The 23,422-nt window shown below is 43.6% G+C and overlaps 1 protein-coding gene across 1 annotated transcript; it reads left to right on the forward strand.

The window, feature by feature from the left end:
- Positions 1-18,021: 18,021 nt before the first annotated feature.
- On the forward strand, positions 18,022-22,687 carry LOC122541639 (uncharacterized). Its single transcript, XM_087979750.1, has 2 exons — positions 18,022-18,116; positions 20,152-22,687. The coding sequence occupies exon 2, from the start codon at positions 20,592-20,594 to the stop codon at positions 21,273-21,275; it is 684 nt and encodes a 227-aa protein (XP_087835876.1). The 5' UTR covers positions 18,022-18,116; positions 20,152-20,591; the 3' UTR covers positions 21,276-22,687.
- The last annotated feature ends 735 nt before the right edge of the window (positions 22,688-23,422 follow it).

Here is a 23,422-nt window from a genome sequence, read left to right on the forward strand (position 1 = left end):
GTGGGAGCTTGCTGTGCACACACTGGCTGCCACATTTTCGACAACAGTTCCACACACACAAGTATAACATTGGCTGCAAAAAGGCTTTAAGATATCTCTCTTCATGAAAGTGTATACAAGACTTTGTTTCTTCCATTTTCATAATGATCACAGAGTTGAGGTCTTGGAGCGATTTGTAAAGACCACACAGATTCAGTACAGGAAGAACTGACATTTGACAGTCCACAACATATTTATTTGGTTCCCACAGACACACAGAACTCAACGTTAGGAAATCAGTAAAAATCCTCAGACACTTTGCAGTTCCCAGATAATGACACCTCACCTTCTCATATTCAGGAATGAGCCATCAACAACACTCAGCCTGGAAATCAGAGGGAAATGCTTCCAATAACACACTCAATATCCAACACACAGCTCCAGTCACACAGTTCAGCACAAAGCACCGAGTAAACAGCTCTCTCAGCTGGATCCTCTCACACAGCATAAGGGACATTTCCACCCCTGACTACCCACAGGATAGTCAGACTGCCTGAAGATTGGTGTGGATATTATGGGATACAATTTGTATAAAAGCTGCTCCTTCACTCACCATCTCCTCACTTGGTTTTCAGTCCCTATAGGAAGTGAACCAGCTCTGGAAGAGGAAGAGGAGGCAATGGGCAGAGTGGGTGGGCTCTCTGATTGACGTCTCTCACAGTCAATCCAAATATTTCTGGAGCAACATGAGTTTCCAGAAACTTGGGAAACTGACCAATAAAATGGAGGTGACTTTGAGCAGCAGATCAGGTGGGGATTTAAACTTGTCATTGTCCCATCTGAATAAAACCTCACTTGTTACAGCTACTGTCTCAGTTCCCCTGGGAAATGTTTGACAGAGATTTCTAATGTGGGAATAGCATCCTTCATCATCAGAGGCTTTCAAACTGAGGACATCAGTGTGGGTTATGTGTCCTCAGATGTGTTTGACAGCAGATCAAAAGGAAGATCCACTGCATCCAAGACAGTGATGATGTGTCATGGTGGGATCAGCATATAGGGGACTGGGAGAAATACTAGAGACAGTCATAGAATCCCTACAGTGTGGAAGTAGGCCATTTAGTCCATTGAGGAGAAAGTGAGGACTGCAGATGCTCGAGATTCAAGTCAAGAGGTTGGTGCTGGAAAAGCACAGCCAGTCAGGCAGCATCCAAGGAGCAGGAGAATCGACATTTCAGGCAAAAGTCCTTAATCAGGAATGTCCAGTAAGTCTACATCTACCCTCCAAAGAGCATGCCGCCTGGACCCTGCCCATTCCCGGAACCCTACATATTGCATGGCTAATCCTGCTAACCTACATATCCCTGGACTCCTTGGGAAATTTCAAATAGCCAATCAAACTAATCAAGCTAAAACAGTTTACCTAAGGAAAGGGAGCAATCAGTTCTCCCAGTTCAGGTTCTTCTAGTTTTTTCAGCTGTAGCAGTCACAAGATGTTGGAGTCCAGAAGGGGTGCAAACCTTAGTGAAGGATTCCAAAACTGAATTTCTCTGAAATCTCTCTAGATTGGAATCCTTACTATAAGAATCTGTTTCAATTTACCTTTTTATCAAGGGGCATGTTTATGGAATGATGCTATATTGGAACAGTTAATTGGCAAAGTTGCTGTCTTGGGTCAGTTAGGTTTTCCAATAATTAAATTATTCTAAATTCCTCTTTCTTTGTTTGTGTTTGAACCAAAGGGTTTAAACAAATTCTGTTTTGCTGAAAACTGAGTAGTATACATCACACCTGGAACACGCATTTCACATCCACCTTTCAAATAAGAAAATGTTAGGGACTGGGCTACCTTCTTATAATATTTTGACAGGGTCTAGCCTGGTCTGTCACAATGATAACAGCAACTTTTAAAGAAGAGAGGGGCAATATTTGAAGAAAACGTGACTGTGAACAATCTCACTGAACATGAGCACTTTAGTGAGAATAGAGTCGAGTGAACAGAGGTGGGTCACATGGACAAGAAAAGCTCGGAGAGTGCATGAGGGGAGAAACGAGAGAAAGACGCGAGTTCAGAGCTAGGGACAGGAGGACATTTAATGGAGGTTTGTTCATGAGACCTATTGGAAGGGAGAGAAGTGGCAGAGACTGCTGATGGGATTAGTTTAATCTTATTTCCCTGCACAGAGAGATCACTGAAAAGGGAGCACAGATTTAAGTCATTGATGGAAGGATTTAAGCACAGTTGAGGAGTAATCTTTTCACTGAGGGATTTTCTGACAGAAGAGGCCTTTTCTGGAGTATGGCTGCACTTGCCAAAGAGGCATTGAGGATGTTTTTGGTTTTTCCTTAATGTGGGGATCCTCTATCAGTCTGTAGGCTGTTCCTCACTTTGGGAAACGACCCACTTTTCTCCATTTGTTTCACTTCTCCTGACACCAGGAAATTTGCGGCACGGTGGCACAGTGGTTAGCACTGCTGCCTCACAGCGCCAGAGACCTGGGTTCAGTTCCCGCCTCAGGCGACTGACTGTGTGGAGTTTGCACGTTCTCCCCGTGTCTGCGTGGGTTTCCTCCGGGGGCTCCGGTTTCCTCCCACAGTCCAAAGATGTGCAGGTCAGGTGAATTGGCCATGCTAAATTGCCCGTAGTGTTAGGTAAAGGGGTAAATGTAGGGGTATGGGTGGGTTGCGCTTCGGCGGGTCGGTGTGGACTTGTTGGGCCGAAGGGCCTGTTTCCACACTGTAATGTAATCTACATTTCACAGCTTCAGGAATCCAGAAACAAAGACAACCTGTAGCTCTGACTAGTTACCACTTTAAACCAAAACAAACTTTCAGGCTGCTTATTTACAGAGGCAATAGCATTCTGTACACAATCTTGGGAAATTAGAAATTTATTCTTATACAATTACAGTCATAGAGTAACGGAAATCGGCCCTTCAGTCCAACTCATTCATGTTGACCAGCTTTCCTAAATATATCCCATTTGCCAGCATTTAGCCCATATCTCTCGAAAGTTTCCTATTCATACATCCATCCACTGCCTTTTAAATGTTGTAATTGTACCAGCCTTCACCACTTCCTCTGGCAGCTCATTCCATACCCACACCTCTGCATGAAAAGGTTGTCCCTTAGATCCCTTTTACATTTTTCCCCTCTCACCTTAAACCTATGCCCTCCAGTTCTGAACTCCTCCATCGAGGTAAAAAGACATTGTCTATTTACACTATCCATGCCCCTCATGATTTTATAAACCTCTGTAAGCTCATCCCTTAGCCTTTAACACTCCTTTGAAACATTATTTTATTTTCAGTCATTGCTGCGTTAGTGCATTTATCCCTGAGACTTCATCATTAAGATGGACACCCACATGCAGTACTGAAGGAGTGTGCACTGTCAGAGGTACCCTTTTCTCAAATTGGTGAAATCACAGCCCCATCTGCCCTTTGCAGGTGAATGTAAAATACCCCACAACTCTACGCTGCAGAAGAATCGGGAGTTAGCGCAGGTATCCTGGGCAATATGCATTCCACAATCCGTGTCATGAAAAGTGACCATCTGATCATTATCACTGTGTTGTTTGTGCGAGCTTGCTCTACACAAATTGGTTGCCATATTTTCTCCATCACGATACTTCCAAAAGCATTTCATAGACAGTAGAGAACTGATTAATGTATGAGTTATGGAAAATAAATGCATATTTTTCTTGGGGGGGGGGGGGGGGGAAGGAGGAATGTTCTGCTTCCTGTGAAATGGAAATTACTGACCCATTATTATCAAACCATTCCACAGTAACAATGACCAATATAGTGTGACAGGGCTCTTAATCTCAGATCCTGAGTGTTTCAGCGAACAGGAACACTTCATGCTGACTCACTCATCACACTCAGGATAGTTGTCCTCCTGTACAGCAGAATACTAACATTCCACATGATGTTAATCAAACACCTGTTTTCTCCTCCGCATTTGACCCTCCCCTTCCTTTCCCTAAGTACCCCTATTCCCCCACATCAAGTTCAATCATCACCACCCCCCCACCAAAAATATGGCCATCTCCCCCTCTTACCCTGTCTAGTCCTCACCTCCTTGATCACTGAGTCAGCTCTCCCTGAGGACAGGGCCCCCTCATTCCACATCCCCACATCTGCTCTCCATGAGGCCTTGGCCCTACCCTCCGGGCATCTCTGAAAGCTACATAAATCATACAGCAGATTCCTGAACAGCAGCCCTCATGACAAGGGTCGATGGGGAGGCGGGGCAGCATGGCAGCACAATGTGCGTGCAGGGGCAGAATTGAGTGCTGAGGGAGGGTCTAGTTGCATGAGGTGACCATGTCGCAACTCATATTCACTCCAAGTTAAAGAATGGCAGCTTCTGGAAAGTGTTTGCAAAACATGTCATTTTATGGACAGGAGCAGCATGTCACTGTCGAGACTGTTCATCTGGAGGAGGAAAGGTGTCAGCAGGGCCCAGCATCGAGGAGTGGGCACGATGGAAATGTCTGACCGTGGGATTCAAAGAGGGGAGGCTGCTGCTGAGGAGACAGGGCTCACCCAGTCTGGATTGCCCTCCCTACATTGACGACTCAGTACCTCAGCCACGAACCAATGCAGCATTTTGTCCCACGTGGTGAACAAACTTCTTCTGGATCTCTGTGAAATACTCTGGAGGAAGGATCAAAGTGACCAGCCAACTACACTCCATGGTGGTCAGCAGTGGGTTTTTGAGCAGCTCTCCAAGGCTGTGGGCTTGTACCTGGAAAGATCGTGACCAGCCAAGTTGGCACCTTTGCCTCTAGCCCCTGCCAGCTTGCCAGGCAGGGCACTTCAGTCCTGAGTCAGATTACACAGGTGTAGAGATGACATAATGCCTTAGCTGCAGTGGCATTGAGTTCACATGCCATTGATTGACCAGGAATCCGAACATTTTCTCTAGTTGATTTTGTGGACAATTTGCAGGAAACACTCTTTGACACTTGGTGGTTTCACACAAAAGCAAAACAACTGGACGTTAAATGAATGTAATGATACATTGCAGTTCCAAAGTGTAGGGACAACACTGATACACTCCAGTCCCAATGAAAAAGGCAGCACTGACACACTCCATTCCGAAGTACAATACAGGTCTGTTCAGTTATTGGACCCTCTCAGTGCCTCAAAATGAACACACATAGTTTTCTGCATAAGTTATAAATGCCTTTGTGTTTTATTCATAACTGGAAAGAAAGTCCAAAATATGTCAAAATTCCAATGTTTTGATTGATTTTTTTTCTCTGCAAACCATGTGATCAAGAACCTTTATTTGTACTTATTGATGATTTTTATGAATAAACAGTAATTTTGAAAAAAATATTAAAGTTTCTAGCACATTTGTAGCCGTTATAAAGAATGTGAGTGGTTTCATTTCATGATAAGGAATGCCTGATTTTTGAAATTAGATTGAAGCTGTAATGAGGAATGTCAAAATTTCCACTGTATTTTCTGTAGTTTTGTAAGGACATGTGTTTTTAGTTATGCTGTACTTACAGATAATTTTTGAGATTAAAAAGATTACATTAATACTTTAAAGGAAACCCAGCCTTTCTCATTTGATTCTTGGTTACATCATGTCTTTAATTAAAATTCAACCAAGGATCATACATTACTTTTACAATCATCTGTTTTGTGTCTGTCCACTATTTAATGCAGTAAGTTGCCAAATTCATGCCATGAATACAGAATCCAAAATGGCTGCTTCAGTCACATCATGTTAAAATAGCTTCCTTGACATTGTAAGCTATTAACGTGAATGCAATAACAAAAGTGTCAAATTCAAACAAAAAGTAACTATCCCCGGTCCGCCTATATGTCACAACAGAAGTTTGGTTTCTCTGATATTCCAGGAGCTTGGATAACTCTGTGAGAGCTTTATTACAGAACTCACACCAATGTGGTCTCAGTACATTGATGAACCAGGGGATTGGTGGAATGGAAGAATTTCTTTCTTCTGTGGTGTAAATTCTGTGGTGTTCCAGGAGGATCCAAAGCATCGCAAAAACTTTTCCAAAAACTTTGCCCTTGAACAGTTACTTCCCGACATAGATCCTCTATTGAAGAGCAAGTATGATGGCCTCCAGAATGATTTGTCATAAATCTTGCGTGTGAACAAGACTATGAGCAGTTTTGGTCCCATTATTGAAAAAAGATATAATTTCATTGGAGTTCAGAAAAGTTTCACTTGGGTGATCCCTGTTATGGAGGGATTGTCTTATGAGGAAAGGCTGAACATGTTGGAACTCCACTCACTGGAGTTTAGAAGAATCAGAGGTGATCTCATTGAAACATATAGGATTCTCAAGGGGTTTGACAAGCTGAATGTTGAGAGGATATTTTCCCTCATGGGAGAATCAAGAACCAGAAGGCCTAGCCTCAGAATTAATGGGTGTCAATTTAAGGTTGAAGTGAAGGGGAATTTCTTTTCTTGGAGGGTTATGAGCCTTTGGAACTCCTTGCCACAGAGACCTGTCGGGCGGGGGGGGGGGGGGGTGGGGGGGGGATGGGCAGAGTCCTTGTGTCTGCTGAAGGCAGAAAGAGACAGAATCTTGATCAGTTGGGGAATCAAGAGTTATGGGGAAAACACAGGGAAGTGCAAGTGGGAAATGTCAGATCAACCATAATCCTATTGAATGATGGAGCAGACGTGAAGGGCGAAGCGGCCTCCACCTGTTCCTATTTCTTATGGTTTTGAGCCCTGTTGGCAATTGATCATACACCTCAACTCTTGTCTTCCATATTGCTGTCCTTGGGTTACAGGTTGAACATGAGAAACTTTTTTTGGCCATTGAGAGATTTTATCAGCCTCTCGGGCCCACTCAACACCTCAGACTTGAACTGTGGGACTGAGTCAGTGGTTCATGAGGCTCGATGCATAATTGAAGTTCTCACAACATTTGCAACCACTCACACGTCTTCCCAACCTCCCCCTGGCCGATCACCCATAGCCAAACCTTCATACATGTTGGTTGTGGTGGAAGGCTCGAAACCACTGACCAGTTTCAGATCTGATGATATGTCAAAGCTCTCCTAACCGACCGATTCCAGATGACGCTTTCACAGCTCATCCTTCTCTTTTCGCAGTGTTTATCCTGTCTGCCTTCTCGGTTTGAAAGCTCTGATGATGAAGAATGCTATTCCCACACTGGAAATTCCTGTCAAACATTTACCAGGGGAACTGTGACAGCAGCTGCAATAAGTGAGGTTTTATTCAGATGGGACAGTGACAAGTTTAAATCCCCACCTGATCTGCTGCTCAAAGTCACCTCCATTTCCCAGTCAGTTTCCCAAGTTTCTGGAAACTCATGTTGCTCCAGAAATATTTGGATTGACTGTGAGAGACGTCAATCAGAGAGCCCACCCACTCTGCACATTGTCTCCTCTTCCTCTTCCAGAGCTGGTTCACTTCCTATAGGGACTGAAAACCAAGTGAGGAGATGGTGAGTGAAGGAGCAGCTTTTATACAAATTGTATCCCATAATATCCACACCAATCTTCAGGCAGTCTGACTATCCTGTGGGCAGTCAGGGGTGGAAATGTCCCTTATGCTGTGTGAGAAGATCCAGCTGAGAGAGCTGTTTACTCGGTGCTTTGTGCTGAACTGTGTGACTGGAGCTGTGTGTTGGATATTGAGTGTGTTTATTGGAAGCATTTCCCTCTGATTTCCAGACTGAGTTTTGTTGATGGTACATTCCTGAATATGGGAAGGTGGAATTATCTGGGAGGTGCGGAATATCTGAGAACTCTCACTGATTTCCTGTTGTTGAATTCTATGTGTTGGGAGCTGGTTGTTATCCTGCGGACTGTTCATGGTCAGTTCTGTCTGCATTTTGGGATCTGTGTGGTCTTTTCAAATCGGTCCAAGACCCCATCTCTGTGACCATTCAGAAAATGGAAGAAACAAAGTCTTGCATACATTGAGACACTTTCATGAACACAGGTCTCCGAAAGCTCTTTGCAGCCAATGATATGTTTTTGTGTGTGGAATTGTTATGGGAAATGTGGCAGCCAGTGTGTGGACAGCAAGCTCCCACAGTCAGCAATGTGATATTTCCGATCATGTCTTTTTTTCTGGTGGCGTTCATTGAGCCAGACATAGGATCCCACAGAAGCCAAGACTTTTAAAGTGAATTCAAACATTCCACTTTTTAAGAAGGATTTTAGAGATGAACCACATCCGTGGTAGGGAAACTATTAGAGAAAATTCAGATGGAGTGAATTACTACCCACTTGGAAAGACATGGGTTAATTAGAGATAGTTAACATGGCTTTTTATAAAGAGGTTATGGCTAACCTCAATGTCATATTCTCTGGATTACTCCTGGTGCCATTTGCCAGTGAGTTTTCAAGTTGGAAACCAGGACAGATGAATGCCTGGCTCAGGAGCTGGTGCAAGGTAGAGGGTTTTAGATTCCTAAATCACTTGGACCATTTTGTGGGAAGGTGGGACATGTACAGATGGGATAGTCTGTGCCTGAACCAGATTGGGACTGACACCCTTGCAGGTTGGTTCACTAGTGCTGTTGGAAAGGAGTATAAACTAGTCAGACAGGGGACGGGCCCAGAATATTGATGAAACAGAGAGACATCATGCTACAGCAAAGAAAACAAGTGAGTTCAGCAATGTTGAGTGTTAAACAAGCAAGGCTGGATAGTCATTAACGTAAGACTGTAATACGTCTGATTGATGAGTTAATGGTGTGGATTGTAACATGCAAGTATGATGTTGTTGCCATCAAAGAAACATGACTGAGGGGAGGGCTGGACTGGGAACTTAGCATTTGAGAGTATAGGATCATTAGATGAGACAGAGGAGTGTGTAAAAAGGGTGGTGGTATAGCACTATTAGTTCGGGATTAGTTACTGCAATAAGGATCTTGGAATGATCCTCAAATGAAGCTTTGTCGTTAGAACTAGGAATGTTCAGGGGGCAGATACTTTACTGGGAGTGTATAAAGGGCCCCAAAGAGCCCTTTATAGACTCCCAGTGTAGAAAATAGAAGAGCACATATGTAAGCCATTCAAAGAGGTGTTTAAGCGTAATAATTGGTGAATTATGCAAGGGAAGTTCAATGTTCCCAACATAAATTGGGAGTGTCATAGAAAATCATGAAACATATATGGCAAGTTTTTTGAATGCAGAGGGGCCAAATAGGGGCATTTCTGTGCTGGATCTCGTTCTGGGGAGAGAAGCCGAACAAGTGTTCGATGTGGCAGTGGGGGAATGTGGAGGTAATAGCAACCACAAAACGATATGGTTCAAATTTGCTTTGGACAAGGAAAAAGACGGCCTGCAAAAAAAGACTGTGGATTTGGGGAAGGTAGATCTTTATTAAAATAAAGTAAGATCTGGCCACAATAGGCTGGGAACAGCTTCTTACGAGAAGGTCTGCAGCAGAGTAATGGGGAATATTCAAAAAGGAGCTGGGGAGAGTGCAGGTCCAACATGTACCCTTTAGGGGAAATGTAGGAGCAATATGTTCAGATAACTCTTTGACAATTCAAGGGTGGACAAGAAACAAGTGCCTATTTTAACAAGTCTTAAGGGAGCAATTCAGTTGTGGCCCTCCAGGAATATAGCAAGTGCAAGAAGGAACTTATCATAGCATCAGAAGAGCAAATATGTGGCATGAAAAGCTTGTGAATAGGATTAGGGCGCATCCTAAGATACTTTATGAACATGTTAAAGGGATAGGGTTAACCAGAGAAAGTGCAGGGCCCTAGAAATCAAGGTAGAAACCTGGATGTGAAGCCACAGGATATAAAGTGAATACTTGTCTTCAGTGCTCACTCTGGAAAAAGAGAAGGTACAGAATTAAGGAAAAGGTACTGAGGAACCTGCGCAGTTGGACATAGGAATTCGGAAGGTACTGGAGGCTCTTTCGGACTTAATGTCAGACAAATCACCTGGCCTGGATGAATTGCATCCCAGGCTGCTTTGGGAGGTGAGGCAGGATTTTTTTTAAAAATTAGATTAGATTAGATTACTTACAGTGTGGAAACAGGCCCTTCGGCCCAACAAGTCCACACCGACCCGCAACCCACCCATACCCCTACATTTACCCCTTACCTAACACTACGGGCAATTTAGCATGGCCAAATCACCTGACCTGCACATCTTTGGACTGTGGGAGGAAACCGGAGCACCCGGAGGAAACCCACGCAGACACGGGAAGAACGTGCAAACTCCACACAGTCAGTCGCCTGAGGCAGGAATTGAACCCGGATCTCTGTTGCTGTGAGGCAGCAGTGCTAACCACTGTGCCACCGTGCCGCCCAATAAATTTTTACAATTCTTGTCTGGCCAGGGGAGAGTGCCAGAGGACTGGAGGGCGGCAAATGTCGTTCCATGTTTTAAGAGAGGAGATAGAAATGAATCAGGAAAGACCAATGAGTTTGCCATCAGTGGTTGGGAAAGTATTGGAGAAAATAGTGAAGGAGCAAATTAATGTCTATTTGGAGGCTATGCTTTGTTGTTGGCTCATTCCTGAATATGAGAAGGTGAGGTGTCATTATCTGGGAGGTGCAAAGTGTCTGAGGATTCTTACTGATTTCTTATTATTGAGATCTCTGTGGTTTGGGGACTGGTTATCATCCTGGAGACTGGGATTAGTCAGTTCTATATGTAGGTATTGGGACTTGATTATTATTCTGGGACACTGATATTTTCAGACCAAGGGGCTGTTTCCTCAATGGAACTGCAATGCTGAGGGTGTGTTGCCTTGTTTGGTAGCAGTACATAGATACACGGGTCTATCTATAATCTCAAGTATATCCCATTACTTAGTGGATCATGGAGGTGTATCTGTGATTGATCTTCATACTCTGTCCTTTCTCTGTCGCTTCAAACCTTTAGGGGAAAAAAGTCTCAGACTGAATATTAACAATTAATCTCCCATTGATAATAGTTTGTGGAATTGAGTCCAATCTTCTGCAACTCTTAAAGTTACAGGGTGTTTTGGCTTTTCACTCCTGAAATGTCTGCCTCTAATTTTTAGCAAAGCCCTTATCCCATACTCCCTGGGGTGGAGGAATCCAGAACTAGAGGACATAGGTTTAGCGTGAGAGGGGAAAGATTTAAAAGAAACCTAAGGGGCAACTTTCTCACGCAGAGGCTGGTGCATGTATGGAATGAGCTGCCAGAGGAAGTGGTGGAGGTTGATACAATTACAACATTTAAAAGGCACCTGGATGGGGATTTGAATAGGAAGGGTTTAGACGGATATGCGCCTTGTGTTGGCAAATGGGACTAGATTAATTTAGGATATCTGGTCGGCATGGATGAGTTGGACCGAAGGGTCTGTTTCCGTGCTGTACATTTCTAAGACTCTATGAGTCCATGACAGTGAAAACAGTTTAATAACTTCAATGCTTTGAACAGATCAATCATTAATTTCTAATAACTCTGAGGAATATAACCCAAGTTTGTTTGATCTCTCCTACTAAATTAACCCTTGCAATCCATGGTTTATTGCACTAAACCTTCACTGCACTCCTTCCATGAGGCTTTTCCTTGTATTATTGGATTTTGTAGTGGTTGTGTGGGACTGGAGTCATATAGAGCTGTACAACATGGAAACAGACCCTTCTGTCCAACTCGTCCATGCTGACCAGCTATCCTAAATTAATGTTGTCCCATTTGCCAGCATTTAGCCCATATCCCTCTTAAATCCTTCCTACTCAGGTACCCAACCAGATGCCTTTTAAATGTTGTAATTAAACCAGCCTCCATCACTTCCTCTGGCCTTCCATACTTGTACAAGACCCTGTGTAAAAAGTTTGTCCTTTTTGAATCTTTCCCCTCTCATCTTAAACCTCTAGTTTTAGACTCCCCTACCCTGGGGAAATGACTTTGGTTGTTCACTCTATTCATGCGTCTCATAATTTTAAAAACCTGTATAAGGTCACCCCTCAGCCTCTGATGCTCCCATGAGAACAGCCCCAGCTTATTCAGCCTCTCCCTGTAGCTCAAAATCTCCAACCCTGGCAACATGGTTGTAAATCATGACTGAATCCTTTCAAGTTGGGCAACATCCTTCCTATTAGCAGGGAGACCAGCATTGAATGCAGTATTCCAAACTTCCCTAACCAATGTTCTGTGCATCCACAACACAACCTCCAAACACCAATATTGTACAATTGACCAATAAGTTTAACACCTAGACGTTTACACGGTGCTTCATGCTGAACTGTTTGCCTGGAGCTGTGTGTTGATATTGAGTGTGTTTATTGGAAGCATTTCCCTTCTGATTTCCATGCTGAGTTTTGTTGATAGTTAATTCCTGAATATGAGAAGGTGAGGTGTAATTACCTGGGAGGTGAAGAGTGTCTAAGGATTCTAACTGATTTCCTAACGTTGACTTCTGTGTGTGTTGGGAGTGAGTTATTATCTTGTGAACTGGAAATGAAAGACGTCGATGCTCAGCCTCACTCATGCTAGGCTAGTCTATGATAGGGTGTGATTCTATGAAGGATTGTCCATCATTATCCCTGGGTCTCACTGTCATTTCCCGATATTGGTCAGCATCAGGCACATCTGGTTCAGGATGAGTGCAAAATCCAATTATAGGAGAGACCAGCAATGCCCTGTCTCAGTTCATCTGCTGTTGAACCCCTCACTCAACTATTCCAATGCTTTTCTGGCTGCTATCACATTTTGCTCTGTGAACCTGACCTCCCCCCAAACTCTGCTGCCCAGATTCCAACTGACACCAAGACCCGTTCCCAACCACCCCATACACACCCAATTGGCTCCTGGTCAAGCAAGATTTTGATTTTAAAAGTCTCATCCTTTTTTGTGAAACCCTCCATGCTTTGACAGTCTTTGTAATATCCAAAACAATGCTGCCATTGTACCTGAATACACATTTATTGAAATATCTTTTAATGCCTATTTTAATAATCTTAACCTGTAGACCTCAATCTTTCCCAAAAGCCTGGGCTTAGATTTGGTAGTTTTGTCCACTGCTGTGGCTGATACCTAAGCTTGGAATATGCTCCGTTTTGTCCTTGGTTGTTTTCTGAATGTTGCTTGTGTTTTCAAATTTCACCCCAAGTCCTTTAACTCCCTCCACAACTCCCCCCAACCTTTCTGTAACCTCTTCAGAAATAAAAGGACTAACTTTCATTTTGGTTGAACCCTTCATAAGCACCTGATGTCCTAATGCACTTTGTCGCCAGCGAAGTTCTGTTGAAGTGTGCTAGCTGTTGTAATGGAGGAAATCTGGCAGCCAGTGTGTGTAAGACAAGATCCTAAGAACAGCAGGTGATAGTGACCAGATGGTATGTTTTTATTGATGTTGGTTGAAATATTGTTACAGATTGCGGAGAGTTTGATAAATTTTAAAACCGATTTCAATTCCCACTGACCAACTTAAAGACATTGCAGAGATTTCAACTTTTAAAACCTTTAATCATACAAACAAATACAAATCAACATTTACAGAGCAAGAAACCATCAGAACTGCTGATGCTGAATATCAGAAACAAAAGCATAAATTACTGAACAATGTAGGTCTGGCAGCATCTATGGAGAGAAAGCTGAGTTTCAGGTCCACTGACCCTTCTTCAGTACTGATGACAGCGAGGAAAAGGTTGATATTTATGCAGAGGAAGGGGTGGGGGAAGCAGGAGGAATAAATGATAGGTGGAGATAGAGCCATTGACTAAGCAGTACCCTAGTTGGCAACTGTTACACTGCACTACAGAAAGGGTACAGCCCTTTAACATTTGACATGACTGAACATCCACATCACTGTTATACTTTATGGTGTCAGAAGTCGCATGACACTAGGTTATCGTCCACCAGGTCATTGAATGAAGCAGCTGAAGGTATTTGGGCCGAGGACACTACCCAGAGGAACTCTTGCAGACATGTCCTGGAGCTGAGATGTCTGACCTCCAACAACCATAACCATCTTCTTAGTGACAGATAAGACTCTAATTGTTGGGAGTTTGCTCCGATCGATTTCAGTTTTGCTAGGGTTCCTTGATGCCACTCTTGGTCGAATGCAGCCTTGATGTCAAGGATTGTCATTCTCACCTCACCTCTGGCGATACTGACCATAATATGGTTACGTTTGCAATAGCAATAGCCAGGGATGCGTATGTACCATAGGGAGAGAGGTATAACTGGGGGAAAGGCAAATTTGATGCAATTGGGCAAGAATTAGGATGCATAGGATGGGGCAGGGGATGCACACACTTGAAATGTGGAGCTCATTCAAGGAACAGATACTGTGGGTACTTGATAAGTATATACCTATCAGTCAGGGAGGTAGTTGTCAAGAGAAGGAGCCATGGTTTACTAAAGAAGTTGAATCTCTTGTCAAGAGGAAGAGGAAGAATGAGAGGATGAGGTGTGAAGGCTCAGATGAAAGTTATAAGTTAGCCAGAAAAGATGTAAAGAGAGGGCTAAGAGGAGCCAGGAAGGAATGTGAAAAGTTGTTGGCAGATAGGACCAAGGAAGACCCTAAGGTCTTCTATAGATGTATCAGGAATAAAAGAATGACTCGAGTAAGGTTTGGGCAAATCAAAGATAGTTGTGCAAAGTTGTGTGTGGAATCTGGGAACTTTTCATCAGTATTCACATTGGAAAAGGGCAATGTTAGTGAGAACACGGAGATACAGACTACAAGATTAGATGGGATTGAGATTGACAAAGAGGAGGTTTTAGCAATTTAGGAAGATCTGAAAATAGATGGGACCCCTGGGCTAGATGATATTTATCCTTGGATTCTCTAGGAAGGAAGGGAGGAGATTGCAGAGCCTTTGGCTTCGAGCTTTATATCGCCATTGTGCCAGAAAACTGTAGGATAGCAAATGTTGTTCCCTTGTTGAAGGAGGGACAACCCTGGTAATTATAGACCAGTGAGCCTTACTTCGGTTGTGGATAAGGTGTTGGAAAAGGTTATAAGAGGTAGGATTATTACTCATCTGGAAAGGAATAATTTGATTAGGGATAGTCCACACGGTTTAGTGAAGGGTAGGCCATGCCTCACTAATCTTATTGAGTTCTTCTAGAAGGTGACAAAACAGGTGGATGAAGGTAAAGCAGTTAATGTGATGGATATGGACTTCAGCAAGGTGTTTGATAAGGTTCCACATGGGAGGCTATTGCACAAAATATGGAGTTTAGGGAATGAAGGTGATTTCGCGGAATGGATCAGAAATTGGCTAGCTGAAAGAATACAGAGGGTGGTGATTGATGGGAAATGTTCATCTGGAGCTCAATTACCAGTGTGCTGCAAGGATCTGTATAGGGGCCACTGCTGTTTGTCATTTTTATAAATGATCTGGATGTGGGCTTAGAAGGATGGGTCACTAAATGTGCGGCTGAGACTAAAGTAGGTAGAGTTGTGGATAATGCCGAAAGATGTTGTGGGTCCCAGAGGGACATAGATAAGGTGCAGAGCGGCTGAGAAGTGGTAAATGGACTTTAATGTGGAAAAGTATGAGGTTGTTCACTTTGGAAGAAATAACAGCAATGCAAAGTACTGAGCTAATGGTAAAATTCTTGACAGTGTAGCTGAACAGAGAGAGCTTAGTGTCCAGGTGCATAAATCCCTGAAAGTTGCCATCCAGGTTGATAGGGTTGTTAAGAAGGCATATGGTGTGTTGGCGTTTATTGGTCGGGAGATTGAGTTTTGGAGCCATAAGGTCACGCTTCAGCTGTACAAGACACTGATAAAGCAGTACCTGGGGGACTGCATGCAGTTCTGGTCACTGCATTATAGGAGGGATGTGGAAGCTTTGGAAAGGGTTCAGAGGAGATTTACTGGGATGTTGCCTGGTATGGAAGGGAGGTCTTATGAGGAAAGGCTGAGGGAACTGAGGCTGTTTTTGTTGGAGAGAAGATTGGGAGGTGACTTAGTCGAGACATAAAAGACAATCAGAGGGATAGATAGGTGGACAGTGAGCGCCTTTTTCCTGGATGGTGAAGGCTAACAAGAGGGGACATAGGTACAAATTGAGGTGTGATAGATTTTCGACAGATATTAGGGGTAGTTTCTTGACTCAGAGAGAAGTAGGGGTGTGGAACGGCCTGCCTGCAGCAGTACTAGACTTGCCAATGTTAAGGGCATTTAAATGGGCATTTGACAAGCATATAGATAATATTGGAACGGTGTAGGTTAGATGGGCATCAGATTATTTTCACAGGTCGGCGTAACATCAAGGGCTAAAGGGCCGGTACTGCACTGTAAAGTTCTATGTTCTGGAATTCAGCTCTTCTGTCCACGTTTGAACCAAGGCTGTAATGAGGTAGGGAGATTAATTGCCCTGGTGGAACCCAACTGGGCATCACTGAACAGTTTGTTGCTGAGCAGATGCTGCTTGATAGCACTGTTGACGACACCTTCCATCACTTTACTGATGATCAAGAGTAGACTGATGGGATGATTGTTGGCTGGGTTGGACTTTTCCTGCTTTTTATGTGCAGACATACCCTGGGCAATTTGCCACGTTTTTGGGCGGGTGCCAGTGTTGTAATTGTTGCACTGGAGCAGTTGAACTAGGGGAGCAGCAAGTTCTGGAGCACAAGTGTTCAGTATGATGTTAGTGTGTGCAACCCTTGCAGTATCCAGCGTCTCCAACAGTTTCTTGATATCACATGGAGTGAATTGAATTGGCTGAAAACTGGTAATGCTGGGGACCACTGAAGGAGGCCAAGAATGATCATCTACTGGCGTTGTCTGGCTGAAGATTGCTGGAAAAGCTTCCGCCTTATCTTGTGCCCTGATGTGCTGGGCTCTTCCATCATTAAGGATGGGGAAACTTGTGGAGTTTCCTCCTCCTGCAAGTTGTTACATCATCCACCACCATTCCCAACTGGACATGGCAGGACTGTAGAACTTAGATCTGGCCCTTTGGTTGTGGGCTCGCTTGGCTGTGTCTGTCACTTGCTGCTTATGCTGTCTGGTAGCTTCTCCAGGTTGACTCCTCATCTTCAGGTATGCCCGGTGCTGCGCCTGGCATACCTCCCACACTCTCCATTGAACCAGGGTTGATCCCCTAGCTTGATGGTAATGTTTGAGTTGGGGATATCCTGGGCCATGAGGTTGTAGATTATGCTGGAGTACAATTCTATTGCTGTTGATTTTCCACGGCGCCTCTTGGCTGCTCAGTCTTGAGCTGCTAGTGCTGTTGGAAATCTGTCCCATTAAACATGGTGATAATGCCACATGAATGGGCAACTGTCTGTGTGGATTTTGCACATTCTCCCTGTGTCTGCGTGGGTTTCCTCTGGGTACTCCGGTTTCTTCCCACACTTCAAAGATGTCCAGGTTTGGTGAATTGGCCATGCTAAGTTTCCCATAATGTTCAGGTGTGTGTAGGTTAGGTGTATTAGTCAGGGGTAAATGTAGGGTAATTGGGTATGGGAATTACTCTTAGGAAGGTTGGTGTGGGCTTGTTGGGCTGAAGGGTCTGTTTGCACACTGTAAGGATTCTATTGATTCTATAAAAAATGATGGAGGTTATTCTCAATGTAAAGGTAGGATTTTGTCTCCACAAGGATTGTGCTGTGGTAGCTATTACCAATACTGTCACGACAGATGCATGTGCAGCTGGCAGATTGGTGAGGATGAGGTCAAGTATGTTTTCCCCTCATGTTGGTTCCCACTTGGCCTATTGCAGACCCAGTTTAGCAACTATGTCCTTTAGGACCTGACCAGCTTGATCAGTGTTACTGCTACTGAGCTACTCTTGGTGTGAATATTGAAATATGCCATCCAGAGTACATTTTCTGCCCTTGTCATTCTCAGTGCTTCCTCTCAGAGTTGTTCAATATGGAGGCGTACTGATTCATAAGCTGAGGGAGGATGGTATGTGGTAATCAGCAATAGGTTTCCTTGCCCATGTTTAACCTGAATCCACAAGACTTCATGGGTCCAGAACCAATGTTGAGGACTCCCAGGGTAACTCCTGAAGAACTGTGTACAAACTATGCAGCCTAAAATCTATGCGATACTGTTTCTCACAGGCCTGTGTTACATTCACTAGATTCAGACATGGACTTGAATGCATCACCTCCTGCTACTGCTGATGGCTCGCTGCACCTCATGTACACCCAGCTTTTGGATCAATCCAAAGTCTACTTCCCTAGTGATGGTAAAGTACTCCTTCATCAATGGGGATGTGAGTGATAGTTTCTCATGGAGCCCTGATACTCCATGGAGTCACTAGTAAGGACTTTTCACCTGCCAATAGAATGAGACATTCCCAGGGATAGTGGTTCAGGAGCCTGGGATGTTTCCAGATTGACATAATTCAGTATGTATCCCTGCTATTTGACCAGTCTGTGGGCAACTCTACTTCACTTAAGGACTTGTCCTCCAATCTTGCTAAGAGAGATTTTTCTGGGCTGAAGTCAGCTTCATTTCTTTCTTGTCAAATACCCGGGCTGTCCATATCTCTCTGATTTTTCTCTTATTATTGGATTTTATAGGTTGTTTAATCATTGTTTGCTTAATCACCTCAGAGGGTATTTCAGAATCAACCATGTTTTTTGGGACTGGAGTCACATGTAGACCAGACCAGGCAGTTGGAGCAGGTTCCTTTCCCTGAAGGACAACATCTATGTTTTTACGATCACCGGGGAGTTTTCATCTTTTTATTTTGAATAATTTGCATAAATTTAGCACAATTTGTTAAATGCCAAGATTTATTAACTTCACCTCCACAACATGGTTGAAGTGAAGAGGAGAGATGCCTTTAAGGGAAAGCGAGGTAAATACATGAGGAAGAATGGAACAGAAGGATCTGCTGATAGTGTCAGGTGAAGAGGGATGAGAGGAAGTGTGTACAACAGCAGGCATCAATTGGGCCAAATGGCCTGTTTCCCAATGTAATTTACTATATGTAAATTTCTGTGCTTGGATTTGAATTATCAGTCTCTGGATTTCTAATCCAGCACCTGAATTTCTATCCAGCTGCCACACCTGAAGATACATTTATTGAAATGTCTTATGCCTTCTTTAAATATTTCACCTGAAGGCCTTAGTCTTTTCCAAAAGCCTGGGGCTGCATTTAGTAGTTTTGCCCAGTGCTGTAGCTGAGAGCTGAATTTGGGGTGTGCAATCTGAGTGAGTGCAGTATATCTAATTTCCGACAATGAACCAGATTCCTTAAATCAGCTACACTGAAGGAATATGTTTCTGTTTGCCCATTGTGTTTTTAGAATATCGAATACTGAACACAGAACAGTACAAGACTGGAACAGGACCTGTAGCCCACCATGTCTGGATCCAAAATGATGTCATACTTTTTTTTTCATATTTTATTTACAAACCCCATCTGCACATGGTCCATATCCCTTTATTCTCAGCCTGTTTGTGTGTCTGTTTAGCTGCTTCTTGAATGTTGCTATTCTATCTGCTTCTATCAATTCCCCCGTAGCACAGTCCAGGCTTTTCTGAAATAATTTCGGAAATCAAGGAAGAGATTTCTAAATCTCTACTTAATTCATATTTCTCTTGAATTTCTTTTTATGATAAATGCATGCACTAAGGGTACGAATACTCCTCATTGGCATGGCTTAAGCTCAGAGTGAGTTGACAGCCCATTTTCCACATATCCGACTGCATTTTCCATTGCATCCACAGTCTTTGGGAAGATGGGGATCTCTGTGGAGGAAAGAAAGTAGTCACATTGTCTGCTCCTGGTCACTATCTAGTGTCCTTTTAGGATACAAAGGAAGGCTGACCGTTGAATGAAGTAAAATGACTCATATTTGATTTCCCATAGTCCCTTCAGCAAAGGAGGACAGGAAGTTAGGTTTTAGATTTTTTTTTAGATTACCTACAGTATGGAAACAGGACATTTGGCCCAACAAATCGACACTGACCCTCCAAAGAGTAACCCACCCAGACCCATTCCCCCACCCTATATTTACCACTGACTAAGGCACCTAACGCAATTTAGTGTGGCCAGTTCACCTGGCCTGCACATCTTTGGGCTGTGGGAGGAAACCAGACCACCCATGGGAAACCCACACAGACATGGGGAGAATGTGCAAAATCCACACAGACAGTCGCCCGAGGCAGGAATTAAACCCAGGTCCCTGGCGCTGTGAGGCAGCAGTGCTAACCACTGAGCCACCATGCCACCTGGTGAAAGCTGAATTTTTCCTTTTCCTGTTTCACAGAAGGACTACATCATACTACATCGGAGAATACAGAGAGGATAGACACCACAGATAGATCCTGACCATCACCCAAAGAACAACTACACAACTATGGAAAGACTTTCAGATACTTCACAGTATTGCTCAACACAGAGAAAGTTGTGCAGCGAAACCATCATCTGGGTCAGGGGACATTTCATCAGATCTGAAACTGATAGTGCTGTGAAGTGTTCCATCAGAACCAACCTTTCTGAAGCTTCAGCTCTGCTGATCAGTCAGATTGAATCTGGAAAGAAATCTGAGTATTTCCAAGTGTGGTGAGAGCTTCAGTTATGCATTGAGCCTCTTGAAGCACTGACTCATTCCTGCAGGTGAGAGATTGTTCCAGTGTGAGGTATGTGAGAAAGCTTCTTCGGTCTTCATGGATACAAATTTATAAGTGTGAACACAAGACCAGCATAATGGAAGAGAAAGCCTTCAAGTGTGAGGTGTGCAGTAGAGCCTTTGCACATGCATCAACGCTGGTGAATCACAGACGGATTCACACTGGTGAGAAACCATTCATGTGTGAGGTGTGTAATCAGGGGTTTGCACAGTCCTCAGGCCTGGTGAAACATCGGCGCATTCACACAGGGGAGAAACCATTCATGTGTAATGTGTGCGACAAATCATTCTCACAGTCATCAAATCTCCGTGTGCACCAACACATTCACACCGGCGAGAAACCGTTCATGTGTAAGGTGTGCAACAAGTCATTCTCTCGGTCATCGCCCTTCCTCATACATCAATACATTCACACTGGAGAGAAACCATTCACGTGCCAGGTGTGTGACAAATCATTTTCGTCTTCCTCGGATCTACGCATACATCGACGCAGTCACACAGGGGAGAAGCCATTCACATGTGAGGTGTGCAAGAAAGCATTCTCATCATCATCGGATCTCCGCAAGCACCAACGGGTTCACAGTGGACTGAAAACCTTTATCTGTGAGCTCTGTGACAAATCCTTCTTGGAATCGTCGAACCTTCGCAAACACCAACGAATCCACAGGGGGGAGAAACCATTCAATTGTAAGGTTTGTGACAAATCATTCTCGCAGTCATCGAATCTCCTGGTCCATCAGAGGATTCATACAGGAGTGTAACTCTTCATGTGGGAGATGTGAAATCCAGTATTTTGGATGTTATTGAATCTTCTCTGTCAGTAAGGGGATCCACAGAGGGAGTAACGCTTTCTCTGTGAGGTTTGTACAGAATGTCTGATCGTGCTGTTGACCTTTCTGGGGTATCACAGGAAAAGCACAGGGGAGAAACTGTTGAATTGTGACATTTGTGGAAAAATACTTCCACTCATTCTTCCAATTTCTTGAAGTGACAATGGATCCATGCTGATGAGAAACTATTTCAGTGAAAGTGTGTGACAAGACTCTCACAGTCAGTGTAATCCCTGGTCTACCAGTGTGCTCAGGGATGGGAGAAACCATGTTTGTGTGAGCTCTGTAATGAAGATTTCATGCAGTTCCTGGAGCCTCTGGGGCATTTTTGAATGTACTCTAGGATCTACCTAACTAAGTTCTTCCCCAAATCGTTATCGGTATGTTTACCTGTGCACAATCTCACTGTGCAGGGTGTTCAGTGGGACTGGGACACAGAACAAGAAGCAGCTTTCACTCCCATCAAACAACTAGTGATGACATCACCAGTGCTGAGGGATTATGATGTAACAATGGAGTCACCCTGCAGTGTGATGTCAGTGAAACAGGACTTGGAGTAACCCCCAGGCAGTGAGGACAACCCGTTGTGTTTGTATCCAGATAGAGAAAGAGAGTTTGTGTATTGGCTTTGAGTGTGGGCATTTCAACTCGTGCTGGTTTGGGAGAGAGGCAGTGATTGTGCAGTCTGAACACAAGCCATTTCAAAGCATTTTCTTCTCAAACCATTTCTGTCTGCTTCAAAGCATTTGAACAGGACTTTACTTTGTTTTGTTTGATAGTCAAGTCCAAGAAAGCAAGCTCTGCAGAGATGTTGTCACCTCAATTGCACTCAGTGAAAGCAATTGAGCAAATCTTTTGTTTAACCACTGTCATCGAGGTACAACCCGAGGGGTTGCTCCTGTCCAGAATATACTGCTGAGGCAGATCAGTTGAGCATCCAGAAGACAGGCGAATACTCGGCACTTACATGGGAAATCAGCAAGGAGTTCACGTTGATAATGGTAAGCCTGTGGTTCAGTAGCTGGAGTATAGGGGAAGCATCAGCCACTTATCTCCATTGGTTGTGTTACAGTCTGATGCCGACAGAATAAATTCTACAGCCTGGGTTCAGCAGACAATTCTGATCCCAGCACCGGATAGTCAGTGATGCACGCTAATGTTTTCCAGTTTATCACCTGGACTGATCCATGTTTGTGGTAGAATATGTGTTTTTGGCGGTGGGGAAAGAGCCCTTTCAAAGTATTGAAACTTCCCAGGCTTTGTGCAGAAGAGAATGTTTGAGATGAAATGTGAATATCACCTCATGTTCTGCACTGAAATAAAATGACTTGCCTTGCCTTTTATATCATGACCAATTTAAGGTGTTCTGGAAGGGACCCTTACAAACATTACAAATAAGATATACAGTGAGATTAATGAGATGTTCCACAGTCATGTGGTGAGCTAACATTTTCTATGGATAGAAAAAGAAAGTGCTAGTCCTTGAGACCATTTGAAATACAGGCAGAGGTTAGTCTTTTAGCCACTTGAATTGGCTTCAATAAGATCATTCCTTGCCTTTCCCTGTAAATCTTAATTCCCTTACTGATCATAGAATCTGCCTCTCTCAGCCTCAAATATGCACAAGGACTCTGCCCCACAGCTCTCTTTGGCAATGAAATACAACACTCCGAAATGAAATTCATGCTTAACTCAGTGCATATATTTAGCGCTTTTCATAACCACTGGATCTGTCAAAAGTTTCTTTCAGCCAATGGTGTACTTTGGCAGTCAAGTCACTTTCGAAATTCCTGTCCAGGACAGACTCCTTTTTTTCCTTTCTTCATGGGCTGTAGATATTCTTGAAAAGGAAATATTTATTTCGAAGTTAATTTATCTTCAACCACCTCAGAGGTCAGTTACATTCGACTGCATGTTGGTCAGAACAGGTTAAGATGGCAAATTTCCATGCCACAAAGATATCAGTGAATGAGATGCCTTTTCACTGTTCTCAGTGCACTTATTACTGTGACGAGCTTTGTATTCCAGATGTATTCATTGAATTCTAATTTGACTAGCTGCTATGATAGGATTTTAGC

Source organism: Chiloscyllium plagiosum, unplaced genomic scaffold, assembly GCF_037043375.1.
Source record: "Chiloscyllium plagiosum isolate Xiang-an unplaced genomic scaffold, Cpla_swu_hap1 HiC_scaffold_35, whole genome shotgun sequence".
NCBI classification, from domain to species: domain Eukaryota; kingdom Metazoa; phylum Chordata; class Chondrichthyes; order Orectolobiformes; family Hemiscylliidae; genus Chiloscyllium; species Chiloscyllium plagiosum.

Coding starts and splice junctions, on each gene's coding strand:
- LOC122541639 (XM_087979750.1), top strand. CDS start 20,592: ATGGAAGAGAAAGCCTTCAAGTGTGAGGTGTGCAGTAGAGCCTTTGCA.